A 21,098-nucleotide genomic window follows, 5' to 3' on the forward strand; every position below is an offset into this window, starting at 1 on the left:
CATTTTTTTAACCTTTTCTTTGTGGCTTTTTCCTTCCCAGCAATCCTCCTCCCAAATACCACCCGGGTTCCCTCCCTCTTTTTCTAATCTATTAATAAAGAATAAATGATTTTTAAATGATAGTGACTTTATTTGGTTTGAAAGAAAGCTGGGGGAAGGGGCAGGGTGGATTCCTTACAGAAAATCAGTCAGTAAAGGGGGAGGGTTTTCATGAAGGAGAAACAAACAGATATTTCACACTGTAGTCTGGCCAGCCATGAAACTGGTTTTCAAAGCTTCTCTGATGCACAGCGCTTCATGGTGTGATCTTCTAATCGCCCTGGTGTCTGGCTGCGCGTAATCAGCAGCCAGGCGATTTGCCTCAGCCTCCCACCCCGCCATAAAGGTCTCCCCCTTACTTTCACAGAGATTGTGGAGCACACAGCAAGCAGAAATAACAATGGGGAGATTTCTTTGGCTGAGGTCAGAGCGAGTCAATAATGAATGCCAGCGACCTTTTAAACGGCCAAATGCACATTCTACCACCATTCTGCACTTGCTTAGCCTATAGTTAAACAGCTCCTGACTCCTGTCCAGGCTGCCTGTGTATGGCTTCATAAGCCATGGCATTAAGGGGTAGGCTGGGTCCCCAAGAATAACTATGGGCATTTCAACATCCCCAACGGTTATTTTCTGGTCCGGAAAGTAAGTCCCTTGCTGCAGCCCTTTAAACAGAGTAGTGTTCCTGAAGACGCGAGCGTCATGAACCCTTCCCGCCCAGCCCGCGTTGATGTTGGTGAAACGTCCCTTGTGATCCACAAGTGCTTGCAGCACCATTGAAAAGTACCCCTTGCGGTTTATGTACTCGGTGGCTTGGTACTCCGGTGCCAAGATAGGGATATGGGTTCCGTCTATTGCCCCACCACAGTTAGGGAATCCCATTGCAGCAAAACCATCCACTATAGCCTGCACATTTCCCAGAGTCACTAACTTTCGTAGCAGCACCTGAGTGATTGCTTTGGCTACTTGCATCACAGCAGCCCCCACAGTAGATTTGCCCACTCCAAATTGATTCCCGACTGACCGGTAGCTGTCTGGCGTTGCAAGCTTCCACAGGGCTATCGCCACGCGCTTCTCAACTGTGAGGGCTGCTCTCATCTTGGTATTCTGGCGTTTCAGGGCAGGGGACAGCAAGTCACAAAGTTCCATGAAAGTGCCCTTACGCATGCGAAAGTTCCGAAGCCACTGGGAATCGTCCCAGACCTGCAACACTATGCGGTCCCACCAGTCTGTGCTTGTTTCCCTTGCCCAGAATCGGCGTTCCATGGATAGAATCTGCCCCATTAACAACATGATCTCCAAAGCACCGGGGCCTGTGGTTTCACTGAATTCTGTATCCGTGTCTGTGTCCATGTCCTCATCATGCTGCCGCCGCCGCTGCCTCCTCTCCTCGTTTTTCTGGTCCTTGCTGAGCATAAACTCCACGAGAACGCGCGAGGTGTTTGCAATATTCATGAGTGCTGTCTTGAGCTCAGCGGGCTCCATGCTTGCCGTGGTATGGAGTCTGCAGTGTTCACCCACCCAGGAAAAAAGGCGCGAAAATGGTTGTCTGCCGTCCGTTGCTTTCATGCAGGGAGGGAGGGAGGGAGGAAGTGAGGCTGTACCCAGAACCACCTGCGACGATGTTTTTTGTCCCATCAGGCACTGGGATCTTAACCCACAATCCCAATGGGCGCGGGAGACTGCGGGAACTATGGGATAGCTATGGAATTGCTACCCACAGTGCAACGGTGCAGAAATCGACGCTAGCCCCGGTACTTGGACGCACACCACCGAATTACTGTGCTAGTGTGGCCGCACTCATTTCGACTTTATACAACCTGTTTCTCAAATCCGAATTATCTAAATTCGGATTAATCCCGTAGTGTAGACATACCCTCATTGTCTGAAGTCTCCACTTAGCTTTTAAGAGAACACATATAGATGAGACGTGCTTTGGTTACTTCTAACCCCATGTTGCCACTTAAAAGGTGAAAACTTTTGTTTATTCATTAAATGATCAAAATGGCATAAGCTTTTTTGAGATGTATATTTGTAAATGTGCTGCATCTAAATCCATATAAAAACTTCTTGTTATGTGACTAGTAAGATATTTTATGTACAAATACAACAAGGTCATTTGATGCTGTAACTCATCTATGGAAGAAACCATATGAGTATAAAAATATTGAATTTAATTGGGAAATTAGTTCTGACAATCATCGTAATGGGACATCCCCCAGAGACGTGGCCCCCTTGCAGATCAAGCACCACCTGGATCGATCTCTGGCTAGGTCCTTAAGGTAGTTTGGAGGGATACTTAGTGTGTCCATCACTGGCAATGTTATTGTGCCATCAAAGCTTCTGGCAACCACAAAATCGCCAGCTGCATAGTGGCATTCCTTGGTGTAAACACCTCAGAATTTGTTAGTCTTCGATTCTTATAATATGTCCAGCCAAAAAAAAGATGCTGAAACTGAACCAATGGTAACACCAGCAGTTGCTCTTGGCTTCGAATATCCTCATCTCTCATCTTGTCTTTCCCCTTAATATAGAGCAGCTGGTGGAGATGATGAGAATCAAAAATGTCAATCCCACATTCTTCAGTCTTCCTCAGTGCCCATGTTTCACTTCCATATAACACAGCTGGTATAACTGTGGCTCGATAGATCTGCACCTTCATAGCAAGCTTGATGTCACAACACACACACACCCACAGAGGCAGTTGAAGGACATGAAACATGGTGGCAGCTGCTGCTATACAAGCCTCCACGTCTTTTGAACTTCCTCCATCACTGCCTGATACTTACCAAGTATTTGACATTCCTGATGTCCCATCTGGATGGGTTAATATTGAGCTGGTTATAATCTGGATCTGGAGGCTGCTTGATGTTAATGGCCAGGGACTCGGATTTATCCGGATTAAAAACCAGACCAATGTGCATTGCTTTTTGCCTGACCAGATCTGCTATCAGCTGCAGCGATTCCAACTGAGCCAACAATACAATGTCATTACCATATTGGAGATCTCAATGCAGAATGGCGGTCAGCCCATCAACACTGGCACCAGCCTTCTGAAGCTTACCCACCAACCTATCAATGCCTATATTGAATAACAATGGTGGTGGAACACAGCCTCGCCGAACTCCTGTGGAGATAGGAAACTCCCAGTGACTAAACGCAGCTTACAGTTCCACTATTAGAACTCTTCTGTCAATGATTCTATCTTCTCAGGGGTACTGTGTCACCTCATCTGATCCCACAAACTTGCTCAATGCCCTGAACCAAAACCTGATGGAAGTCTGTAAAAAGTGCAGCTCATGACTTATTAAATGCAGCCATCTTCTCAAAAAGCTCTCACGATAAGTTCTGGTTGACAGTAGAATGACAAGGTCTATAGCCGTACTGAGTATCCCAGCCTTTGCTGCAGAGTGCATCACTGATTCAAGACATTAACAGGGAGGCAAAAAACTTGCCTGGGACTGACTATAGTGGCTACATCCAGCCTTATCACCCCTTTTTTGAACACAAGCAGATTAGACCTCTTCTAGTCATCAGGAATATTAGTTTTCCCTATGGTCTGGAGGAACCTTTGCAGCCACAGTACAACAATACCCTCTCCTGTCTTTTACAACTCAGGGATGAGGTTACAAACCTCTGGTGTCTTTCCAAACTTGACTTTATGGACTGTGATGCGGATCTCTCAGCTGAAGGAAGGCAGCTCTACTGTAACATCTTGCCCCTCTTCAAATGGAGAAGGGACTACAGGGGGATGGACAACCAAAGATCATCTTGAAATGAACTTCCCATCATTGGAACTGATCCAGCAGACTGGCTGATGCTGCCACCTCAATATTTAACTTGACGAGTTGGGGTGATGTTCCCTCACAGACACTGTGAAGTTGAACAGAGGGTGCGGAGATTGTGCCTTTCTGCAATCTGTTCTAAATTAGCTGCCTGAGATGACCACCAGTATTCCTCATCTTTCTTATACAGTAACTTGACAATGTCCCAAAGTCTGTCCCATTCAGCCTTTGTTTTTGTTCTTGACAAACATATTTCTGGAAACTCCAATTGTAGCCTCTCTTTTTTTCTAGCTTTGACTGCAGTGAGCATCTCCTCGCTGATCCCTGGATGGCATCTGAAGGGCAGGGAATCCAGCACTGAGTTGGCATCAGGCAGCACTAATGACTTGAAACAACACTATTCCTCATCAGATGGGGGAGGGAGGGATACTTCGGTCTCTAATGCTTTGATGGCCTTACACAGTTCAGAACAGAGAGCTGCCTGATAACTCAGCTGTAACAAACATTTTTGGTTTAATCTGACCCATTTGGGCCCATTAACTGGCAGCATTCAAAGTCGGAGGCAGCAAAAGCTGATGATAGGTGTTAAGCTCAGCACCTCTGCAAACTTGTACATCCATGACTGTTGACTGCCAGTGACTATTAAGTGCTAGTGAAACCATGTGGGCTGTACGAGGCCTGTTTGTGAATCTTTGAGTGATGGAACAGTAAGTGAGTCATCACTATGTCATTGGCAGCCACAAATTCCAGCAGTTGCTGCCTGTCCTATTCTTCTGCCCAACACTGAGCTTCCCAAGCACACTTGCCCAGGTGTCATTATTCTTTCCTACTTGTGCACTGAAGTCTCCCAAGATCACTCTGCTACTGAAGGGAAAATGACCAGCAAAACCTTGCTAAAGGACCATTTTGGTATCTTGCGTGTTGGTGGCAAATGTAAAATTGGTGCCTGGAACATTCAGACATTGTATGACAGTTCTAAAGCCATCCTCATCAAGCAGTTGAAAAATCTGAGCATCAATATCTACACTATCTAAAGTATGCTGGCCAAGAAATGGTAAAATATAGAGATGGGGGTTATACATTTTTGTTCTAAGGCTGCCCTGACAGGTTGCATCAGAAAGGGGTTCCTATTGTACTTTCACCCAATGCCTGACTGGCCTAGAAGTACTGGAGGGTGATTAGGATGACTTATCAGCATCTGATTACTTACTAGCTGTGGGTATCTTACCATCATCACAGTGTATAGTCCCACCACACTAAGGCCAACCATGCAGCTGCACATAATTTTTACCAGCAGCTGCAGCCACTCCTTAATGAATGCTTATGTAACTCCTTACCAAACACAAAAAGACAAGAACCCTCTCTCCAAAGATTAAGAGACAATGACTTCTTTGATGACTCTTCAAGTTTAAAGATGCTAAGAATATTTTAAGATAAAAAAAAACTATCTTGAAACATGAAAGACCTTTATATAGGAAATAAGAGAGTTGGACTCATTTGAAATAGAATTTCAGCTCCTATTAAGACCTGATGAAACTAAAGATATCACAGAAAAAGGACTGAATGAAATAAAGTTAAAATTACAACTTTTAAAGACATTCTGGGATTTTCTGCCACTAAGGCAATGATAAATAGAACCCTGCTGCATATGCATTAGCAGATTGCTTATTCATGAGCTGAAGATACTAACAAGACCAGCCCACAAGCATATTGAGCCAGATGGTGACAGTGGCTGAAAGAAGTACATTTTCCTCCTCCTGTGAAATTATGGAAGAAGCATGTAAATGTCTCTGAATTCAGAAAGCGAGCTGCAACACTCTGCTCCTATCATCACAGCACTTATTCTCAGCAGTAAACTCAGCTCAAACTGTTCATTTCATCACTACAAACAAGCAAACAGCAACAAGGCAGCAAGAAGAACAAAGCAGCGGCAACCTTCCAGGCCAGCACTGCCTCTGCAATATGACGTGACTAAGACTTCAGTTTCATGGGTGAGATGGAATCTGCAGAAGTACTGCCAAGGGATTAGATTTAAGATTTTCTTGTAATGATTTTACTGGGAAATTGGAATGCTACTGTAACTTAAGATACTAACAGCTTCTTCTGTTAAACACCCAATTGTTTAGACTGTGCATTCCTTAAGAGGGGTATAAAACTGCTGACCTTTCTCCCCACCCAGAAAGGTTTGGCACCATGCCAGAGTGTTCTTTGGGCCCCGTTTTCTTAGGGCTACAACTGTATTTCTTCTACATAAAACTATTTCACAACATCAGTCATTCCTTCACCCTAATCTGGGGTCTTCTGCAGGGATCTATCTATTCCCTATGGGTTTCCACTGTACAGGCCACTTGCCTGAGAATCATATGCTGTTCCCAGACCTACTACAGGGACCACACCTGCACCACAGTCTCCTGCTGGGTCCTTCCAGTTCTCTGCAGCTCTCCCTCTAACTGGCCTACTTGCTGACTTTTATAATCACCTGATCCCTAGCTGATCCATTTCAGCTGGAAGGTGAGGCTGGGCCCAACTTCCATTAAAGAGCCAGCCATCCTGTGACATAGAGACTTATGCTCATCTTGGTAAACAGAAATAGTGCGATTTAATTTGAATTTAAGATTTTTAATATTCATTCATTTGCCTGTCTCCGGATGGCTCCTTGGGATGGTTTCTTTTAAGTCACTGAGTCAAAAACTCTTCGGTTTCTTAAGACGTAGCTACATCTACACTATGAGCTGGGGGGTGAGTCTCCTGCTCATGGACACATACCCCACTAGCTCTCATTGAGCTAGCGTGAGTATAAACAGCATTGTAGCTACAGAAGAGGCATGTCTGAGCCCTGCTGAGTACATAACCATCGGTTTCAGCGGGGGTTATATTCAACATAGCTCAGCCATGCCTCCACTGCCTCTACCAGTACTACCTTGGCTACATTGCTATTTATACTCATGCTAGCTTTAGGAGAGCTAGTGTGAGTATGTGTATGTGAGCAAGGGAAATCATGCCCCTAGCAGGCAGTGTAGATGTAACCTTAGTAAAGATGACGTATCTCTGCCCATAAATGAACTGCCCAACTATAACCCGTTTTAGTAATCTATGATACACTGAGACTGTACTCATTACTGAGTTGGGGAATAATGTACTTCACTTTTAGTTTACCTAGAGGAGAGCATTCCCACCAGGGTAGACCCATTCTCAGAAGGTGTAACCTCTGTTGATATCTGTCTACCGAGAAATTTGCAGAAGAGATTTTATCTGAAGTACCCATTGTTTATTTTTTATGTTCTATGTGTTTTGTTGTATTGTTATTTTTCCCTTGAATCATAAAATAATCAGTTAATTGTGATTATTTGTCTTTAATCATGGTGTCCCCTACAGCATTAAAAAAAACAACCCTGTGATTAAATAATGGGAGTGTCATCCCCAAACTGGCATTTATAAAGACAGTTATAAGATCTGGCCTACCATCTTTTGTTTCACAAAACTACAATTTTTTAGTAATTTCGGGAATAAAAGTACTTGGTTCTCAACCACTTGAAACACCCTTTTCTAGCCCACAATACCAGAACTTGGGAGGATGGGCATTTTCCCTTTGATATGTGCTTGTGATTAGTTTTGCCCTGAACAAGAATCTCAAAGTCTATGATCTTTAAGCTTCAAACACACCTCAGAAATAAGTATTATATCCATTTACAGACAAGTAAGCTGAGAAAGAGAGGTGTTAAGTGATTTGCCCTGTGTCACAACCAACCAGTAAAAAGCTCATGTTAAGGAAACAGGACTTTAGTCTCCTTGTCCTCTGATCTATCCATTGGAAAACTCAGCCTCTCTGAAGCACAACAGTCAGAGCCCGTGGAATTATTTATCTTAGCCAAAGATTCTCATATATGCAAGCTTCTGTTCTGTTTTAAACTCAGGCTGTTTGGCAAAAGTATCTGATGATTTTCTGTTTCACAAGTTTTATTACCCACTGTATGAATAGCTTGTCTTTATTTCACTGAATGCCCTCTTGTTTGTGTATTATGGGAGCGCCCAATTGACCTTTATACTCTCATATGCATGTATCAAATATAAGTAGGTGAGCATAGCTAAGTGTTTAAATTGGTAAAGGAAATGTACTTCTCATGCACAGTGCAGTATTTTAGATGGAGAGTTAGGAAGTTTTGACAAATAACAGCTGAGAAAAGGAGCTGAGGAAGAGTTACAGCATTGGACCCAAATTCAACATGGCGACTCATTTGGATTCACGCTACTCAGCAAAGTTCCAATTGATGACTGCGTGTATGACAAGTGTGAGGTATCTGAGAGGAAGTGACACATCTGAAAATGTCTGCTGGAGAAAAATATTCTTTCCGTACTCAGGTGTTTTATTTTTTAACTGCCTTTCCACAGCAATTCACTTCTGGGCTGAGAACAAGGATGACAAACGTCAGCCTCCAAAGAGTTACTTTATAGGTCATTGAAACTAGCATTCGTGAATTTAAGCAACAGTACTATAGATTCACTAGCATGTTACTATCCAATATTTATTTTCACTCAGTAAACTTATTCTTATTCTTAATCCTTATTGAGGTTGCAGGAACAAACCATCCCGATGTGTAGAAAGAATAGTAAATATGGCAGGCGACCAGCTTGGCTAAACAGTGAAATCCTTGCTGATCTTAAATGCAAAAAAGAGGCTTATAAGAAGTGGAAGATTGGACAAATGACCAGGGAGGAGTATAAAAATATTGCTCAGGCGTGCAGGAGTGAAATCAGGAAGGCCAAATCACACTTGGAGTTGCAGTTAGCAAGAGATGTTAAGAGTAACAAGAAGGGTTTCTTCAGGTATGTTAGCAACAAGAAGAAAATCAAGGAAAGTGTGGGCCCCTTACTGAATGAGGGAGGCAACCTAGTGACAGAGGATGTGGAAAAAGCTAATGTACTCAATGATTTTTTTGCCTCTGTCTTCACGCACAAGGTCAGCTCCCAGATTGCTGCACTGGGCAGTACAGCATGGGGAGAAGGTGACCAGCCCTCTGTGGAGAAAGAAGTGGTTCGGGACTATTTAGAAAAACTGGACGTGCACAAGTCCATGGGGCCGGATGCGCTGCATCCGAGGGTGCTAAAAGAGTTGGCGGGTGAGATTGCAGAGCCATTAGCCATTATTTTTGAAAACTCATGGCAATCGGGGGAGGTCCCAGATGACTGGAAAAAGGCTAATGTAGTGCCCATCTTTAAAAAAGGGAAGAAGGAGGATCCGGGGAACTACAGGCCAGTCAGCCTCACCTCAGTCCCTGGAAAAATCATGGAGCAGGTCCTCAAGGAATCAATTATGAAACATTTAGAGGAGAGGAAAGTGATCAGGAACAGTCAGCATGGATTCACGAAGGGGAAGTCGTGCCTGACTAACCTAATTGCCTTCTATGATGAGATAACTGGCTCTGTGGATGAGGGGAAAGCAGTGGATGTGTTATTTCTTGACTTTAGCAAAGCTTTTGATACGGTCTCCCACAGTATTCTTGCCACCAAGTTAAAGAAGTATGGGCTGGATGAATGGACTGTAAGGTGGATAGAAAGCTGGCTAGATTGTCGGGCTCAACGGGTAGTGATCAATGGCTCCATGTCTAGTTGGCAGCCGGTTTCAAGTGGAGTGCCCCAAGGGTCGGTCCTGGGGCCGGTTTTGTTTAATATCTTTATTAATGATCTGGAGGATGGTGTGGACTGCACTCTCAGCAAGTTTGCAGATGACACTAAACTAGGAGGCGTGGTAGATACACTAGAGGGTAGGGATCGGATACAGAGGGACCTAGACAAATTAGAGGATTGGGCAGAAAAAAACCTGATGAGGTTCAACAAGGACAAGTGCAGAGTCCTGCACTTAGGACGGAAGAATCCCATGCACTGCTACAGACTAGGGACCGAATGGCTAGGTAGCAGTTCTGCTGAAAAGGACCTAGGGGTCACAGTGGACGAGAAGCTGGATATGAGTCACCAGTGTGCTCTTGTTGCCAAGAAGGCTAATGGCATTTTGGGCTGTATAAGTACGGGCATTGCCAGCAGATCGAGGGACATGATCATTCCCCTCTATTCAACATTGGTGAGGCCTCATCTGGAGTACTGTGTCTGGTTTTGGGCCCCACACTACAAGAAGGATGTGGAAAAATTGGAAAGAGTCCAGCGGAGGGCAACAAAAATGATTAGGGGTCTGGAGCACATGACTTATGAGGAGAGGCTGAGAGAACTGGGATTGTTTAGTCTCCAGAAGAGAAGAATGAGGGGGGATTTGATAGCAGCCTTCAACTACCTGAAGGGGGGTTCCAAAGAGGATGGAGCTCGGCTGTTCTCAGTGGTGGCAGACGACAGAACAAGGAGCAATGGTCTCAAGTTGCAGTGGGGGAGGTCCAGGTTGGATATCAGGAAAAACTATTTCACTAGGAGGGTGGTGAAACACTGGAATGCATTACCTAGGGAGGTGGTGGAGTCTCCTTCCTTGGAGGTTTTTAAGGCCCGGCTTGACAAAGCCCTGGCTGGGATGATTTAGCTGGGAATTGGTCCTGCTTTGAGCAGGGGGTTGGACTAGATGACCTCTTGAGGTCCCTTCCAACTCTGATATTCTATGATTCTATGATTCTTCCTGTATGGAATTTATTCATTTTCAAAAGGGTTTGATTATACTAATGTATTACTGTGTTTATACTCTGCACACAACCAGGTTCTCCTACTCCTTTTGTCATGCTGGGAAAATACCATGCATCAAAAGATGCATTATTACCTGTTTGTTAATGGCAGCTTCTAGTTCTGGATAGCCTGCTTTGTCAAGCTGTATACTTGGAAACAGGTCTTCAATCAGACTCAAGAACAAGGGTTCATCTTCATCAATCTAACAAAAATTAGAAAACCATGAGGAAAATAAGACAAATGCAATCTAGCATAACCAATGGTGCTTTAAAGTCAAACTCTGCACTATACCATGGGCCTGGAAATCACTGAAAACACAGAAGTAATCCAATTAGATTTCCAGGTGTGTGGGATGATGCAGAGAAAACAATCCAGATATACTGGAGACGAAAGAAGTAAAATTGCAAGTAGGCCTAATGGCCATAAGTTACTGCTATCAGATAACCAAAACATGCCCAGTGATTTTAGTCATATATAAAAGTACAGATTGTAGTGATCTTATAAATGAGTGATAGGCCTTCACTAGAATCTGGATAGACACAGGGAAGCAGACCATTAACACAAGGGTGCAAGTCTGTAGCATTGTAATTGTAATACAGTTTTGTCAGTGACAGAGTAAGGAAGTGATGGAGAGAAATTAGAAGGAAATCAAAATTATTCAGTTTTGAACACTTTGCTTTTGAAATAGTGGTTGGACCTCCAGATGGCACCATACCCAGCTTGAGATAAGAACTGGACAGAAGACTACAACTCAAGTGTTGAGAAGCATAGCTGGGAATCACTTCCTAGAAGCAGTAGTTGAAACCATGGGAATGAGGAGGTTGCCTACAAAGACAGAAGAGCCAAGACAAAACCTGAATCATGCCAACAAGAAGATGGAGCATTTCTGAACCACTGTTCAGAACGGTATTTGAACAACCAGATCACACAGAGCCACATCCAATCTTAAAGCGGCCCTCTTGACTGTCAGTTTATACATTGGTTTATTAAATAAGAAAATTAGATGTTTGACTCAAAGACAATTACACAACATTTAGATCTGCATGACTTACCAATTTAGAAAGGTTCATATCTCTCAGAACACGCATGACAATAGTAGATTCTGTATCAGCGGGGTTTGCTCTTTTTGCTGCCCCCAGCGTGCGCAGCACTGACAATATATTCCTCAAACCAAAGTCATAATGCACCTAAGAGGTGTGATAAGTATGAAAAATTAAACAATCCACCTTTCTTAACATATTGATTTAGCAGTTTATTTTCTCCATGCAGGAAAAAGATTCATAGCAAATGTAACAAAGCTGGGGGCACCTCTACTGTATAAGTCCACCTGACTTCCAGTATACAGATTGCCTTTTGATTGCATGGCCTTGCACAAGTTACCTCACCTCTGTGTTGCAGTTTGCCCATCTGTTAAATGGGGATTATGATATTTACCCACCTCTGTAAAGCACAGACCTATGAATGAGAAGCTCAATTTCAGTGCCAAATTTTATCATCAAATGAGGTAATAATCTCCAAAAAAGCTGTTTTTCTTGCTCTCAGAGCATGAGTGCCATGTAGAAGGGTTAAGGTTCATGGCAGTAGCAAACTAAGTTTAACAGCAATAGATACTTAATCAGAACCTGAAAGTACTGTAGCAGTAATAGTATTCATAGGACACCTCAGTGGAGGGGTAAAGTTATGTTTTTTCTTTGTCTTGCTCTTTTATATTAAAGTACACTTTCACTAAATGGTAATGAAGGCCAAGATTCCTGTTTAGTTTGACCATTTTGAAATTAAGAGTAGCAGTATTTATATTAGTTTACACCACTGTTGTGGGCTAGGCGACCAGTCCATTTAGGTACAAAAAAGATCACTCTCCCATTACCCATATTTGATTTATGAACATAAATTAAAAGATATCCACCTCATGTACACATGCTAGTAAACAAACAATCTGGTTTGTTCAGGATGCAAGTCAGGGCAGAATTTGACTCAGTATTTAAAACTCGTTCATGGCAAAGATGTACAGTATGAACCACAATGAGTAAATTAAGTGTTTTTTCACCATGATTTAGGTGGCAGAAGTTCCTCCATGAGGATGCCATGAGGTCTTTGGTCAAGGCCAGCTACCAAAACCCTTCCGGTGTTCTGGGAGGAAGGGAGACTATATAGAATCCCCTTCACAGTTCATCTACAGAAGTGCTTTAAGATGGAATCCATGAGGCCTGAGGATGGACCCTTACTTCACACAAGTTTGCTATCTCCATGGAGAGGAGGCCAGTGTTTTCTGGGATCCCCATGGAGTACGAAATCAATGAGGTGGAATCTGAAGGATAGAAGCATGAGTGCCTTGAACACTTTTGCGGGAGGTGCTTTTGTTTGTTATGGGGCCTTTTGGGGGAAAGCAGGGACTGATTGAGTTTACTTTTATTTTTAAGAAGGCATCCTTCAATACATGGTGGGCACTGTGACAGACGTCACTTCTTAAAAGAAGAATTCCTGAACATACATTACTAAACTAGGAAGCATAAAATAAACTAGATCCTTGAACTATTGCTTTACAGAGCAAGCATTTGCGAACATATAAACTCCTGTTAGTATTAATCTGCCTCTGCTCATTAGAGCCACATTTGCATCGTAAATGGGGTATGGCTCAGTCTCACCTCTTTGCACAGAAAGCAGTAAACCCAGAATAGAAGGTAAACCTCATGGAAAACAGAGAGCACCAACACCAGGTGACAATTCCTGTTTGGGTTTTGTTTGTGTTGATGAACACCAATGAGCCCCCACTTCTCTGCTCTAACTCTCCAGTCTTAAGTATTAGATTAAAAGTCTTTCGAAAGGTGGTTTTCTGACAGCTTCACCTGCTTAGATAGCTGCTCCTCACACAGCTTGTACAGAGTGAAGAATTTCCTTGCCAGTACAATGTTATCTATGAATCCACAGCTAGCCAGTTTGACACGAATTATTATCTGACGATCAGGAACCATCATGGCCACTGAACGGAAGTTTATCTTCAAGTTTTCAGGCAACTCTTGTCGCCCAGCATATCCTGGGTTCTGATTATGAGGAAAGAGTTTGTAGTTGACTTCATTGAATGTAACAAGATAAATAAGCAAAGATACTTCTTCAGAAGTTATAACAAAAGATTAATGATTATTATTAGATAAAGTATTTGTTACAAACTCTACACAGGATTTTTGATATACTACCAGAGTTTGGCTTTAATACATGTTTGCACTCTGAAGTACCCACAGACATGACTGAAAATGCACATAAGAAGTCATGTCTGATTACTGACTACTTAGTACTTCTTATTCCCTTTAGCCTTGCATAGCTAACACAGCTAAACAGGTAAGAGCTGGATTTTATTTCTTCTTGTGCACCAGAATTATTTACCCAGTTTTAATCCGCTACATTTGTGCCAACCTGTTCAAGGTAATCTTATTACACAGGTAGCAGAGGGTATAATTTGGCAGGCAACACACAGATTATAGGCCACAAGAATAAATATCACTAGTTGACTTTCAAATCTCAGGTTGAGTCTGAATGGGTAGTTACTTGTACAAATAGCTTTACTAGTGAATTGTGCACATTTGATCTGGAATCATTGAGATTCAACCCTGTAAATCAGTTTTCTAACAAGGATTACTTCTCAAATTAGTTTTAGGAGACTAGTGACTTCAGCACCAGGGGGTTAGTAAGTACAGTAAACGTACCAAATTGTAAGCAGTGAGTAAGTAAGTAATTTTAAGTGTGGTATTATCACTGAACTCTCACACCCCCTCAGAATACCTACCATAGTAAGAAATATTCCAAATTCAGGGTTCATTTCCACATTATCTCCATCAGTAAATATAAAGTTCTTTTTACGCTCCTTCTTACATGTCAACACAATTGCAATTTGCTGTGCAGCTACTGATAATACAGGTAAGTCGATACGGTTAAATTCATCAAAGCAGCCCCAGGAGCCAGACTGAGCAAGACCTTGAACAGAAAGAAACCTCTGAACAGTCTAATGGAAAGCTCATATCAGAGGATTAAGAAACAGCAAAGTTGTCTTGACTTGGAAAGAAGATGAACATCAACCCAACTTTGAAACCAGTTTTCCAAAATTAACCAAGGAGAAACTAGGTAAGGTGCAAATAACAGAACAGCTTTTAAAAAGATATTTAGAGGTCTTAATTTGGTTGCTAATTTTGCACCTACCATCACCCACTGGGACAATCAATTGCTGGCACAAAAGAAATAACCTAGACTTTCTCCCAACATTAATGAACTGTACACAGTGTTTGACAACATTAGCATTGCCCTTACAGAGCCTTTTGTACTTGATCACCTTCTTTGAAGTGATATTGTTTGTGAAGAATTTAAAGTAAAGATTTTATACAACATGGCAAGTCAGATTGCATCCTGTTTTCATACCAATTTCACATCCAATTCAACAGCCTTTGACTCTAGTATTTACAAACTGTTTAACCTAAAAACGTTTGTTTATTTTTCAAAGAGGCTAAGTATTAAAGGAATATGGATATTTTGTTTTGTTTTCGCATCTCATGTAGTCAGTGTTATAAAATGGAATGACATTTGTTTTTGGAAAAATAAAAGTCAAATTTCCTTTTAGAAAAGTCACCACAAAACCTAGTCAGAAAGGTTTCTGTTGAGCCATATCCTTTTAATAAGAAAAAATACTACTAGTAATACAGGGACCTTTCTGTTGTCTTTGAAGCTGGTCTACATGAGAAACACTGTTATTGTAAAATACTGACCACTAATGTAAACGGTAGGCCATAACTGGTAAGTATGTACTAGATCTTGTTTTACAAAGGGGTGTCTCAATTTGGGACTTCTAGGCATGGGAATTCTCACCTTTGAAGATTCTTCCTAGTCCTCTGAAATCCATCTGGTCTGAACAGTTGAAGACTACTACATATTTACCAAGGCATCTTCCCATATCTTTAGTAGTTTCAGTTTTGCCTGTCCCTGCAGGTCCAGCAGGTGCTCCACCCATGTTCATTCCCAGGGCCTGAGCCAAAGTGATGTAACATCTACATGGAAACAGACTGTTATTAGGTATTTGCATTGTTCAGGTACCCACATCTGCTTGATGGCCTAACTGAAAAATGCATCAGTGTGATTTGAGGCCCAGTTTGGACACAAGGAAAGCCCTCAATTAGCAAGCTTCATTAGCATTTCTGCTGTGGGAGAGATATCCTCCAATATATTTGAGGAGAAATGCTCCACATCAGCAGTCTTTGGTGCTCTTTACTGGCCACTTCAGAGCCACCTTATCACCTCAGCCTGTGCACAGTAGGGGGAGAAGATTAAGGGGAATGTCAGTTTGTAAGTGGAAGCTCATGAGGAAGGAATATACAACAGCTCCAGAACACCAGCTTCAACAATTTTACCTTGCCCAATTGCTCAAATTACTTTAGCTGAAGTGACTCACAAATTAGGTAATATGTATGGTGAAGCAAAATCCTGTATTCACTTCTAGGACAGTGAGATGTATTATATCTTTTCCATCTTTCACTCTTATGAGTCTATGACAGGGGAGGGCAAACCATGGCTCATGGGCCGGATCCAGCCCATCAGGGATTGCCAGCCCCATGGCACTCCCAGCAGCAGCCAGCACCATGTCCCTGCAGCTCCTGGGGGATGTGGGGAGGCAGAGGGCTCCAGGCGCTGTCCTCGCCTGCAGGCACCTCCCCCTTCAGCTCCTGGGGGTGATACCCACAGGGAGGGCAGCGCATGGCAGAGCTGCCTGCCCCACCCCACCCCCAGTAGCCACTGCTGGACATGCTGGTCACTTCCGGGAGCGGCGCAGAGCCAGGGCAGACAGGGAGTCTGCCTTAGCCCCACTGCACGCCGCTGCCACCCTGGAGCCGCTTGAGGTAAGTGGTGCCAGACCGGAGCCTGCACCTCAAACCCCTCCTGCACCCTACCCCCCTGCACCCCAACCCCCTGCCTTGAGCCCCCTGACGCCCCCTCCTGCCCCCTATCCCCCTGCCCTGAGCCCCCTCCTGCACCCCAACCCCTTGCCCTGAGTTCCTTCCTGCACACCGCACCCCCTCTCACACCATGCACTCCCTCCTGCACCCTTGCCCCAGCCCTACATTCATGGCCCTGCAAACAATTTCCCTATGCAGATGTCGCCCTTGGGCCAAAAAGTTTGCCCATCCCTGGTCTATGGTGTGACCTGATGCCAATTCCGATTCAATGAAATTGGCCCAATAACAAGGTCAGATGAAGAACTTACATATGCTTGAGACAGCAAAAAATAGAGAAGTTCATGCTGGTTATTTTGGGTTCATCAAGGATTCATCCTGTCATCACAGTCATGCAGGTGTACCCCTACTTCCAAGCAGATCCACACTGACTTCAGCTCTCAGATTTTATTGCACAATAGGAACTTAAGTTTGTGGCTAAATCTGATCAGCATTCATGGGCATTTTCATGTGGAATTTAACTCAATTATTTATTCTCTTTTTTTTTTTCAAACTAGACTACTTGTGTTAACTTTCCTCTAAATAACGTAGCTGTTTTATGTCACATATCAGCCAACATAAAGACTAACACAGCATACAGAAGTAATCCTGAATTTCTGAACATTATTACATACTGTAAAGGAAAAGAACAAACATTATGCCTTGATTCCCAGGTCATGCAAACCCAGTGAATGTAAGACTGAACAGGACATAAATCAGAACAAAATTTGGCCCCAAATAAGCAAAACTTTGAAACAATCCTTGTGGTGAGAAGCCAAAAACTATGAAAGTTTGGGTAAGTAATCGAGCTTTGTTACCGGTCAGTGAGAGGAGTTATGACAAGCCTGTCAGTACAGCCTAAGAATTCATTCTGGTATGTAAAACCCACATCAGTGATGTTAATCATCATCTTGTCGGAATCTTCTTTGAAGTAAAATCTACATTGTTTCAACCACTCAAAGTCTGTAGGGCTCTTGACGTGCATACGGCACTAGGAAAATAAAAAAAAATCCTTAACAGAGCTAACTGATTAAAATAGGCATTTTGCATTTATATAGCACATTATGTTAGCAGATCTCCAAGAGCCAGTTTAGAGCACCACTGGAAATTCAGTCAATTCAGCAGTGACCTGCAGCAGCTAGCAACATTACACACACTTGCTGTGTAACGGGAGCAGAATTTTGGGCCAAAGTTTTTTGGAGGGGCACCATGGAATCTAGTGACCTCAGACTATGATATTTTCCAAAAGTCCTAAACACAGCTAAAAAGCATGGAATTCTGTCTTGGAAAGATGGAGGGCTCATTCAGTCCAGCTACCATTTGATTATATGATTTTTAGGAGTCTAAGAACCTGATTCTCTAGTGCCTTCCACCTTGGAGGCTCGCACTTGTGCAAAGAGCATGTAAAATGCCACCAGATCAGAAAGAGGGAGGGAGTAGAGAAGAATTTCAAGGAATGAGGTAGGACTTAGAACAAGAGTTTTTTTGCATGTGGATGCTACAGTGTTCAGACACAGTAAAAATGGTGACAGAGAAGTGGTTAAAAAAGGAAAGCTGTCCTGTAAAGATGAGACTTTTGGGGGATTCTCTCCCAAATTATCCCTTATCTAAAATGTACTTATTTTTATTCCTAAATAGGAAAGGTTGGTGGAGGTAGAGAAAGGTGGGTTTTGACTGGGTAAAGGGGAGAGGAAAGGGTAGCCACATCCTTCTTTCTCAAGATCCCCCAAAGCAATGGAGTAATATAAGCTCCCGCAGGTTTCTTCAGACTTTGAAAATCTGAGCACCCCTTGGGTGGTAATTTATGTACAGTTGGCAAGTTCTCTTATGACCTCCTCAAGGTTTGAAAAAAAATCTCCAGGTTTCTTTCCAGAACAAGCAGTTTTGTTTTCCTTTTACAATATCTGTCTCATTCTGGAGTATCATGGATGCAGCAGATGAGAGGTGCAATTTATTAATCTTACAACCAACATAAGCCAATATTTATACAGAACTATTATCTATATTGTAGAGATATGCATACATCTCAGAATTGCAAGGGGGAAAACTATTGTAACTGAGTTACTGTGTTGGCTGGATCTGTGTGTGGCACATCCACAAACAATCTCTAAAGGGTGTGCTTCCCTCCCTAAGGGGAAGTAACCCTGAAAGAAAGGTCAGAGGATGAGGTGTTTCCTGCCTGTGGAAAAGTGGAAGGGTTTTGTGAGAGCAAGCATCAGGAGGGGAATTGCCTTTGTTCTCTTCATGTTCTGTTGTTACTTAGCTTGTGCTTGTGTCATCATTCCACTGCCTGCTTGTGCTACCCCATCCCCACCTAGAAAGAGAGCCCAACGTCACACAATGATATTTGGTCTAGAAGCACCATGTAGTAAAAAAAATTCTTCATTTATTATAAAGTCAATGGATACTTTTGGGCCTGAGCTGTAATTTATACTAAGCCCTCCCCCACCATCTCATCCAATTAGGCTGCTCTGCCCGTGTAAAGTGACTACGTGGATGTAAGTGTGTTAGTCAATGAGATTTCGGCCCTTTGTTTTAGGTTTAGTGTTGTGAATTTGACATCATCGATTTCCATCCTCCTCCCATCCTTTATGAAGTTTTATGCTAGCTCCATTCAGTTTATTCTTGGAACCTCAGTTGATAATCCACAGAATTGCACTCAGAAATGTATTGAACACTTGCAGAATTTATATAGCATTTGGTAAAAAATTGTCTCAGGGTTAACCATTCACCACAGGCATTGATCTTGAATTGACACACACCTGGAGTTGTATCTTGGTCTCTTTCCATCAATGCAAATTAGCTATGTTTAATCTTGTCTCAACCTTGACATTTTATCAGTGGAAATGAACTCTTAAACCCTCACGTCAGCAATTGTAAAAGCAAGGCCTATTTTTCTAACAAGACCAAGGAGTAGAAGTCATTTTTGTCTGCCAATATTTTTTTTTTTTACAATCCTGAAGTCTAGTAGCCTGATTCGTTTTTTATAGTTTCCAAATTATTTTACTGCCTGTGAAGTAACAAAACCCTTAATTTATCCATGGATCAACTATAACTTGGGCTGCAGTAGCGCAAGCTTCCTCACAGTATCCCAACACCAAACATCACAGGAATGAAATGGAAAATCAAGCACTAGATGTAGGCATGCATATCATTTTAATGTTTGAAAGGGCATATTCAGCAGCCATAGAGCCGTGTTTAAATATAATACTGTGACAGCACAGAAAAGGCTACACTGAACGCTTACCAGATCATCAAAGATGTCCCTCTGGTGCACGTGGATAGTGATTAGTGTCTCATATTTAATTCGCTCCACTGGACTGAGGTCTTTGGTTGTCATGTCTATCAGAGTGTTCAGCAGGTCTAAGAAAGATTGGTTTGTCTTCTGCATTATTTTTTTATCATATCTGGCATTAGTCAATGCCTCTTCTGAGTCTCTTGTCCAAATCATTTGGATCCCCAATAACCCAACCTTGTGAAAAAACAAACAGTATGCTCTGTGATGTTTTTTCAGTTAGTATACATAAATATGCTTTTCTATTAATACTTAATAAATTACTCAATAAAATTAAATACTTAACAATTTATTAAAAGGTGTAACTCATGCCTTCATCAGAGAAGTAAAACTAATGTGAGTTTATATCCCAAGTCTAGATCTATTTGGTGTACAAATGTGATGCCTTTTGAAAAATCAACAGGAGCTGCACACATCTGAGGATGACATATTTTTTTTAATCAAGGTTCACTCAAACATATTTTCTCCTAATCCCACTAATATATTTGCACTGTTATAGTGCTGTTTATTAGTAGATCTCAAAAGGCTTTACAAATCATTTTATTAGCTTTATTTATTAGCTCTTCACCCATTTTAAGAAGCTTACCTGGGCTGGGAAAGAAGAAAGAAATTCAATCAACTGGAATCCAGTTTCCTGGATATCCATGGCTGCCTGGCGAATGACAATATGTAATGAGGACTGGGATTCCTTTAAGAGAGAATTGAGCCAGACTTCCACATTACCCTCAGCCGTTACAGGTTTATCCAAGTCAATTGTCTCACCCTCTCGAGAACAAATTGACAGAATGCGATCATATATCTAGTTGAAACCAAAAAATACATTGTAATATACAGAACATTATTGCTATGAGCTTGTCATTTCTCCAACATCTCCACAACACAACTAACTATTTTTAATCCTGGTTATTTATTGAACAGGTCAGGTTGTACCTGCCAAAAGAAAATAGCCACAGTAACAAATTAATAACTACTGATCCTGGTAGGGCTTATTCAGAACCAGGGTTTCCTTTAACAGTGTTTTAGCAGTAACTGAAGCAAACTTTCAAATGAATAACAGGCTGTAAGATGATCTCACTTGTTAAGTTTTACTTCTTATTTTCATGTTAGTGCCTAGAGACCCCAATTATCTAGGCACTATACCGATGCACTCACTACGCTTAAAGTCTTAAACTGAAAAACAGACCAAGAGTGGGATGCTGAGGAACTGAGTGATTAAGGAACTTGTCCAAAGTCACACAGACAATCACTTGCAGAGTCAGAAGCCAAATCAGTGTCTGAGTATTAATTCAATGCCTTAACTTCAAGATTATACTTAATCTACAAGAGGGATTTTTTTAAAGCTTCTGAGGTTTT

The 21,098-nt window shown here is 42.2% G+C and overlaps 1 protein-coding gene across 1 annotated transcript in view; it reads right to left on the reverse strand.

The window, feature by feature from the left end:
• DNAH5 (dynein axonemal heavy chain 5) overlaps nucleotides 1-21,098 on the reverse strand; it is a 212,461-nt gene that overhangs the window by 119,377 nt on the left and 71,986 nt on the right. Inside the window, exons 31-38 of the mRNA XM_034759516.1 lie at nucleotides 20,332-20,544; nucleotides 19,698-19,922; nucleotides 17,269-17,441; nucleotides 15,333-15,511; nucleotides 14,263-14,450; nucleotides 13,328-13,522; nucleotides 11,534-11,668; nucleotides 10,576-10,683 (exon numbers count right to left, since the gene is read on the reverse strand). Of these exons, the coding sequence (XP_034615407.1) occupies nucleotides 10,576-10,683; nucleotides 11,534-11,668; nucleotides 13,328-13,522; nucleotides 14,263-14,450; nucleotides 15,333-15,511; nucleotides 17,269-17,441; nucleotides 19,698-19,922; nucleotides 20,332-20,544 (1,416 nt within the window). The remainder of the gene's footprint in view (nucleotides 1-10,575; nucleotides 10,684-11,533; nucleotides 11,669-13,327; nucleotides 13,523-14,262; nucleotides 14,451-15,332; nucleotides 15,512-17,268; nucleotides 17,442-19,697; nucleotides 19,923-20,331; nucleotides 20,545-21,098) is intronic.

Source organism: Trachemys scripta, chromosome 2, assembly GCF_013100865.1.
Source record: "Trachemys scripta elegans isolate TJP31775 chromosome 2, CAS_Tse_1.0, whole genome shotgun sequence".
Classification (NCBI taxonomy): Eukaryota; Metazoa; Chordata; order Testudines; family Emydidae; genus Trachemys; species Trachemys scripta.